The sequence below is a fragment of the Eptatretus burgeri genome, chromosome 16 (assembly GCF_056783735.1).
Source record: "Eptatretus burgeri isolate ZD-2024b chromosome 16, Ebu_testis_v1, whole genome shotgun sequence".
NCBI lineage: Eukaryota > Metazoa > Chordata > Myxini > Myxiniformes > Myxinidae > Eptatretus > Eptatretus burgeri.
This window is the reverse complement of record NC_140976.1, coordinates 24569248-24578329: the sequence shown is the minus strand read 5'-3', so window position 1 is coordinate 24578329 and position 9082 is coordinate 24569248. Positions and strand designations below refer to the sequence as shown.

The 9082-nt window shown below is 41.5% G+C and overlaps 1 protein-coding gene across 6 annotated transcripts in view; it reads left to right on the top strand.

The window, feature by feature from the left end:
• The window catches only part of CCNC (cyclin C), a 52062-nt gene that overhangs the window by 24199 nt on the left and 18781 nt on the right, over window positions 1–9082 (top strand). For 4 of the 6 annotated variants that reach the window (XM_085860507.1, XM_085860505.1, XM_085860502.1 and 1 more), the window contains exons 3-5: window positions 4551–4657; window positions 4781–4865; window positions 5012–5081. In XM_085860507.1, coding sequence (XP_085716633.1) covers window positions 4551–4657; window positions 4781–4865; window positions 5012–5081 — 262 coding nt within the window. Of the gene's footprint in view, window positions 1–1578; window positions 1737–2803; window positions 2869–4550; window positions 4658–4780; window positions 4866–5011; window positions 5082–9082 lie in introns of those variants that run through there. The other 2 variants (XM_085860504.1, XM_085860503.1) reach the window with 2 other exon arrangements.

Below are 9082 nucleotides of genomic sequence, written 5' to 3'. Positions count from 1 at the left end.
ACACACACACACACACACACACACACACACACACACACACACACACACACACACACACACACACACACACACACACACACACACACACACACACACACACACACACACACACACACACACACACACACACACACACACACACACACACACACACACACACAGTAATTCCACCTGCAGGAATCCAAAGGGTGTGCTTCGTGTAACGATCTCAAGTGGACTCCATCGAGCAGGAAGCGGAAACTGCGTTTATTGACGCGGTGCCAATTCACTCGTGTCTCACAAATAATCGCATCCGATAAACTACTACAACAATACAATAAACTACAACAACAATGCAATAAACGACAACAATGCAATAAACTACAACAACAATGCAATAAACTACAACAACAATGCAATAAACTACAACAACAATGCAATAAACGACAACAATGCAATAAACTACAACAACAATGCAATAAACTACAACAACAATGCAATAAACTACAACAAGCAATAAACTACAACAACAATGCAATAAACTACAACAACAATGCAATAAACTAAACAACAATGCAATAAACTACAACAACAATGCAATAAACTACAACAACAATGCAATAAACTACAACAACAATGCAATAAACGACAACAATGCAATAAACTACAACAACAATGCAATAAACTACAACAACAATGCAATAAACTACAACAACAATGCAATAAACTACAACAACAATGCAATAAACTACAACAACAATGCAATAAACTACAACAACAATACAATAAACTACAACAACAATGCAATAAACTACAACAACAATGCAATTACTAGTCAGAGTAATGCGTTACGCTTATTTTCCTTCAGCTTCCTGTGACCCAACTTAACATCCTGCATCGGGGCACATGACATGTATCGGTGTGGACTAAATGCTTCAACCCTTTTATTCAACCCGAGGTGTCAATCAGTCAATATCTCAGTATCGTTTGATTATAAAAGGTCGGAGAAAACGATCAACACAAACCGGATTAAAAATGCTCGTCTTGACAGGAAGCCAAGTGGTCGGCCTGCTTGTTCTTTTCTGGCCTGCGTAACCATGACAACGAATTATTCGCCCAAACGATTTGATTTTAATTCAGTGGCACCGGATTTTCAACTGAATATATCGAGTGTTCGATAATGAATATGCGACAATTCTTGTATTATTCGTTTATTAGCTTATTAATTGAATTTGCGCATACACCGCTCGAAATACTTCCTCCCTTCACAGTCGTGATTCGTGGTGATTAAGTTCCTTGGTTGTTGTGCATCCAATCTCGACAAAACTTTTCCCTCCAAGCAATTCCTCATATATATATATATATATGTTTTATTTCTAAAATTGGGTTTTTATGACGTTTCAATATCGTTTCACGAATGACGAATATATTCAGTTCTCTTACTTAGGCAGTGTATAAACAGAAAGCTTACATTCGGATAAAGTTACATTTATATGAAAAACATCATTTTGCAATAATCTTCAGGAAAGTTAATAAACCTGAAATGCGTTCTTGTTTTTCGGAAGGAAACTAATAATAATAATAATGATAATGATAATGAGGAAATTCCTGAACAGGAAGACCGTGTTGGAAGAGGATGTATTTTGGGCCTAGTTAGGATGACTGACGCGATGCAATCTGAGGAGGATTTCAGTTAAAGCTTCAAGGGGAGGGTTGGGGGATAAAATGGCGGGAAACTTTTGGCAGAGTTCGCATTTGTAAGCTGTTTATAAGCTTCGAGGCACACCTGAGTCTTATTCATTGTACACCTGTGTGGTAACATACCTGGTTTTGTTTGAGTGTACGGAGTTACAGATCCAATATGTATGAACTGGACCGTTCTGTTAAATGTTTTCTTCACAAAGGTTTTTTAAATATCAGTCATCAAGGTTAATATCATTGTGCGTGATCATGACAACATGCTCCGAGTATGAGGTGCAGGCGGGGAGGAGGTGCAAGAGAGGGGAGGAGGGACGACGGCGGGCTGAGGCGGAGGAGGGACGACGGCGGCTGGGGCGGAGGGACGAGGGCGGGCTGAGGTGAAGGAGGGACGAGGGCGGGCTGAGGTGAAGGAGGGACGAGGGCGGGCTGAGGCGGAGGAGGGACGAGGGCGGGCTGAGGTGAAGGAGGGACGAGGGCGGGCTGAGGTGGAGGAGGGACGAGGGCGGGCTGAGGTGGAGGAGGAACGAGGGCGGGCTGAGAAGGAGGGACAAGGGCGGGCTGAGGTGGAGGAAGGATGAGGGCGGGCTGAGGTGGAGGAGGGACGAGGGCGGGCTGAGGTGGAGGAGGGACGAGGGCGGGCTGAGGTGCAGGAGGGACGAGGGCGGGCTGAGGTGGAGGAGGGACGAGGTCGGGCTGAGGTGGAGGAGGGACGACGGCGGGCTGAGGTGGAGGAGGGACGACGGCGGGCTGAGGTGGAGGAGGGACGACGGCGGGCTGAGGTGGAGGAGGGACGACGGCGGGCTGAGGTGGAGGAGGGACGACGGCGGGCTGAGGTGGAGGAAGAACGACGGCGGGCTGAGGTGGAGGAGGGACGACGGTGGTCTGAGGTGGAGGAGGGACGACGGCGGACTGGGGTTGGAGGAGGGACGACGGTGGTCTGAGGTGGAGGAGGGACGACGGCGGACTGGGGTTGGAGGAGGGACGACGGTGGTCTGAGGTGGAGGAGGGACGATGGCAGACTGATACGTGAAGCAAACAGCAGAAAATTGCTTTGTTCCCTCCACCACTGAAGGTGAAGGAGGTTGTTTTCACCCCTTTCTGTCTGTTTTTTGTTTGTTTTTGTGCAGGATCTCTCAAAATGTTGTGGACAGAGTGGGTGTGTGACAAGGAGGAACTGATTAGATTTTGGTGAACATCTGGATCCGACTCCGAGAATTTTAATAGTGATTCTTCACCATTGAGAGATCGGGCCAAAAATGATATATCGCATGATATCTCAAAAAGTTCTGGATGGATTCGGATGAAACTTGGTGGTCACGTTGGGTGTGTGATGAGGAAGAATTGAATCAATTTTGGTGAAGATCCAAATCTTGATCAGGATCTGATGATTTTTTTCAGTCATTCTTCACCATTGAGAGAGAGGGCTGAACCGATATTTAACACTATATCTCAAAAAGTTGCGGACAGATTCGGACGAAGCTTGGTGGACATGTTGGGTGTCCAGCAAGGACAAATTCATTCGATTTTGGTGAAAATCCAGATCCGGGAATTATTTAATTTCAAAGTGATTCTTCACCATTGAGAGATTGGGCCAAAAATTATATATATGAGCCTTTCCACAGTAACGGGTAACCATTGTGTTACATACATAGTCCACATTAAGTGTGTCCAGTTTATCTTGCAAATGAGGGGAAATAAAAGACTGACCCTCCACTACTGAAATCCAACAGTAAGAAGATAATCTAACCCAGCACAATTTATTGATAGCGTAGGCTCTCATAGTGATGATAATTATTAAACGACCTCTGACTGGCTCAAAGCCTTCTGTAACAAACGTGACTTTGAACGCAATCGGAAAGCCAGATTTTTGTACAGCTTTTACGGCGATATGGACTTACCACTAATGTTATCCTTTGTTACACATTTATCATTTAGGTTAAGTTATGTTATCACAAAAATAACAAGACCGTATTTTTAAAGGTTGTGCAGCTTGAGCATTTTGTTTCTTTCATGACAAAGTGACAGATAGCATAATGTTTGTTACTCTGTTTTCAACCCCACAGCATTCACATTGAAGTATATTTTTGGCAAATTCAGGGTGTTGGATATCATAAGTAAAGTCTTTTTACACATATAATATAATGTAAACCAGTCTCGATCAAAAACGTATATGTTCATAGAAAACTTGGTAAATCTATTTAGTTTTTAATATAACACTTAAGACAAAGATTTATTCCCATCACAGTGAATAAAATTTTATCTGCATGCTTTAATTTTAGGACAATAGCAGTTTTGCTACAAATAGTATATAATAATTATCTACATTTATATACACCTAAAAACATGTTGGTGGTATTCTGTGGATACTTTAGGAATTCTGTGATCGCTCCTGAAGATAAGACTTTTAAATGTATCATATTACTGTGCAATAGCATGATATTTCAAAGATGTATTGGGCCCGATATGTTCTTAAGGATCAGGCATTCCATGGCAGAGGTATGTGCTCTACCTAGTGCCCTTCTAGTATATTTATTTATTCATATGCAGCCTATGGCTACCTGTCTGCATCGTTTTCTGGGGGTGCAGCTGTGCTGCTGATGTAATGCCCTCTCCTACCAGCATGCTGGTACTCATTTTGCCGAACTTGAAAGGATGACAGGCTGAGTCGACCTGCCTGGTGTTAATTCAACGCCAGGGCAGGGGCTTGAAGTCAAGACCCTAGGATCTTAAGCCAGCCAACTTAACCATTAAGCCAACACCAGGCTTAGGAAATTGCTGGTTTGACTCGACAACAGCATGCCTGGAGCTGGAAACACATTATTACAAGACTGTAAAATAGCCACATTGATCCTCTTACTATCCTATTTCAGTCACCAGTGGATTTTGGACAAGCAGGACATAATAAAAGAACGACAAAAGGATCTGAAGAACCTTTCGGAGGACGATTACTGGAAAATCCAGATATTCTTTGCAAACGGTGGGTTTCCTTTGACTTGTATTCTTCTTCAGTGTTTTACGTTTAATGCCGTGGTCGGAATTATCATAGTTCTCCCTTTTGCATTGTGATTGACTAGCATGTGCTTTTCATGCTGTTGTACAGTCATCCAGGCTCTTGGTGAGCAGCTGAAGTTGAGGCAGCAGGTCATCGCGACAGCCACGGTGTACTTCAAACGTTTCTATGCCAGGTGTGCTGCTCTTTTGGTCCATACCATTGGCATCTTTTCTTTTTTGGGTCGGACGACATTGTACACGGTCAATTCTTATTCCCTGTCCAAACTTTTAAACTTTTGCTTGCATGACATTGATGCACATCACGGTCCCGACCCCCAAGGTACTCGCTGCACTGTATCGATCCAGTACTCATGGCTCCAACATGCATATTCTTGGCCTCCAAGGTGGAGGTACGTACCCATTTCATTGCCTTGCCTTGAGTTGAGTGTCGAAGCCTGTAGCCCTTTTGAACATCTTTGTGCAAGAAAAGAATCGTGTGTCACTGGGAATACATTAGATGTATATTTTGGAAACAGAAGACTCATCCAATCAATAATGTTGTCCTGTGAAAGATCACGTTTGACCTTTTGATTCCCACATGGACTTGTTGAAATGATACTTTGCCAAGCCTTCATACATTATACTCTTTGATGAAGGGGTAGTGTGGTGAAAGGAGGATACTGATGAAGGACCGGAAAAGAGTAGGTGTGGAGGGCTACTGGCTAAGTCACCTGTTCACTTCAGTGCTCCATTCTCACCTCCCCTCTCTCCATTTTCCTCTTCTCTTATCTTCCATCACTCCAATTTCCCTTCCCTCTCCCATTCCCTTGACATTTTTATTAAAGCTTGGTGAATGCATGATGCGTCGTCCCAATTGAAGACCAATCCGTGGTCAAATTGTCAGACTTTATCTTTGTCCATGCCACACATTGATTGGTTGAATATGCTCTGTTTCTTTAATCGATGTCTGTGTAAAATTGCAAAAGTTGGCCAATGTAAACAATTTTTGTCTTTATTTGGTATCCAACCTCCTGATTATGATCATTTGCCTCACGGTTTGTGTGAGTTTGTGTTTTATTTATTTATTTAATTTGGCCTTCCCAATTGGACACAAACTTGTACTTGGAGATGAAAAGATATCCAAGTTTGCAGACATACCTGCAGTTAATTTTAAACATTGGCTTGTGCATGTTCATTAATTGTTGGACAATTCTTCTTGAACATCATGCCATGTCCAAAGTTCTCAGCATGATTACCTCTGCCACCAAAGGTGGATGGAGGTGATGATTTCACCCCTGTCTGTCTGTCTGCTGTCTGTGAGCAGGATATCTCAAAAGGTTGTGGACAGATTCAGACGAAACTTGGTGGACAGGTTGGGTGTGTGAGAAGGACGAATTCAATCGATTTTGGTGAAGAACTGAATGCACATCTGGCCTATCAGTGGGATACAAAATGTAAACTTCAGTCTCGAGGAGGTATGCGCTCGACTGAGTGCTGTTGTTGTTTTCAAATATAATTTTGATTTGAGGAAAGAATTCCACTCTTTATTTTTATTGTGTGACTTTTTTGGATACATAATTAATCGAGGCTCATGGAAGAGTTAGTACATTGAACTATCAGGATGCAACAGAACAAAAGGAGAGTGAGAGTAGAATAAGAACAGTGGAGTTTAAGGACAAGGGATGTGGGGAAGGGATGAAAGGGGTAGGGGGGGACACAAGAGGTGACCAAGAAGGAAAAACTGGAAATTTAGGAGGTGGGTTTGGAGATGGGGTGGGGGATGAATGGAGGTAAAAAGAGCATGGTTTTAGATGGGGAGGGGGGAGGATGATTTGACATGGTGGTGAACAACTGTCTTTGAGGGAAGAATGAGATTGAAGAGAATGTGGAAGTTTGTTCCACAAATGGGAAAAAGAGGAACGAATGCGTGTAGGTGAGCAGTGATCCTGGATTTTGGGAGTTTCTCCAGAAGGGCGTTGATGGTGGACCTGGAGGGGGGAGGACAAAGCACGGAAAGAACAGAGGGTGCAAGACCAGAAAGGAGGTGGTAGAAGATGGCGAGACCACCGACCTGTCTGAAATGGAGAAGTGATAAGGCTGTTAGCTTGGCTTAGTGGTTAAGATGGCTGGCTTGGGACCTTAAGGTCCTGAGTTCGAGTCCCTGCCGGCCATTTAATTAACTCCAGGTGGGGTTGACTCATTCTGTCATCCTTCGAAGGTCATCAAAATGAGTACCAGTGTTCTGGGGTAACCTGCGTCGGAGTGGCGACCCATCCAGGACTGTACTCCTTGCCAATGAAACTGCCTCGGCAGCCCAATTCACCATGAAAATATTATTGGTGTATGTGTGTATATATAGAGATATATATATATAGACATATATATATAGAGATATATATATATATATATAGAGATATATATATATATAGAGATATATATAGAGATATATATATAGAGATATATATATATATAGAGATATATATATATATATATAGAGATATATATAGATATATATAGATATATATATATATATATATATATATATATATATATATATATATATATATATATATATATATATATATATATATATATCTACAAATCAAACACGCTGAAAAGCTATTTCCGTTTTAATTTTTCCGAAAGGTAATCCCACAAAGTAGTTCACAAATAATATGCACAAAACAGCTCATTAATATTCCTGACCCTGGAAGCACCATAGGCAGTATGCCTTATGACGGTGTCGGGGAGGAATTAACACCTCCATTGTCCTGATTGAATGACAGTTTTGCTAACTACCATTGTTGATCTTCCTTCTTTTTATACTCCTAATCAACTTATCTTTGAATGAAGGAAAGAAAAATGGGAAAATTAGCCGATTCGACTTATCCTGCACGTCGACTTATCGGCCGAAAAATATTGTAATCACTAAAATGGCAGGCACATCGGTTGATGAATGCAGTTATTCCTTCATCGCCTAAATAACACAAAGAAAGCCAATTATCTTGCAAAATAAATTTATGAATCCACATGATTGGCTGATGACGTGAGGCTATAATAATTGAGTTCCCTTTCAAGGAACTTCAACAACATCCGCCATTGGATCCATCAAAACTTACACAATGGTTGCCCAACCGATGGTTGTTTGTCCATGCTCTGTCTTTCTGTTAAAAAAAAATACTGTGTTAAGTAAGGAAGCAGCACATACCATTTTTAAAGCCTTTGATGTGACTCGACAAAAATTGGTTTCTTTGGACTGGAGTTTGAACTGCCAGCCTCCCAGACTCAGAATGGACCCTCTAACAAGTCTAACCATTATGCCATATTAAATACATCCTATTCCCCTTCTCTCAGTGGCTGATTTATTCCATTGACCGGTTTGTAATTCCTAAAAAAATGGCCATACTGATTTACTTTATTTTTAAGCAAAAATAAAATACTTGTTTGCTCATGAACAATCAAATAACTAGAAGGGCACTTGGTAGAGCGCATACCTCCGCCACGTAATGCCTGATCCACGAGAACATATTGGGTCCAAAACATTTTTGAAATATCATGTTATGCAGCACAATATCGTTTTTGGCCCAATCTCTCAATGGTGAAGAATGACTGAATATTAAATGAACCAATGTCACCCGCAGGGTGACCAGTATCTTGCCAAAATGTGAACATGAGTGACTTATTTAAGGTCACACTGAGGTGAACAGAACTGCTATCCACTGGGAGCGACTCCTTGAGGAATATCTGCCTTTGTATATCTGAATATCTCCTTCTCTGAATATCTCCTTTGAATATCTCCTATCTGAATATCTCCTTTGAGATATCTGAATATCTCCTTGCCTACGAGAGATTCCGATGATAATCATTTTACAGAGTGACCATGAACAATACGTGTTTGCCTCATAACGTTACCTCATAATGGCTAAAACTTGACATATCTAGAAAACACTCATCGAGGACTTCAATTTGAGGTACTACAGGATATAGTTCCTAAAACTTGAAAATTTGACTTTGGGGTCAAATATGTTCGACCTCAGGCGCTAACCCTGAAGGTCAAGGTCGATCACAAGCAAACACTAATAAACTGAGCACTAAGCCATTTACTACATTCCCACAAAGTTTGGAGATGATTTGATGAAAATTACTCAAAAAGAAGGGTTTCATCGAACTCCATAATTGACTTCAAAGTGATCTTGACATTTGACCTTGACTTTGACCATTAAGTGCACTGAAAAGTATTCCAAAAAGACAACCATATATGAACCCACAAGAGTTTCCAATGAGAACTTTGCTATACAGAGTGACCTAAACAAGAGTTTCTGATGTGAACTAAATCAATGCAAAATACATGAAAAATGCAGTTTTTCGTCATAACATCGTCAAATGACGTCACATCGTCAAAATAGTTGTA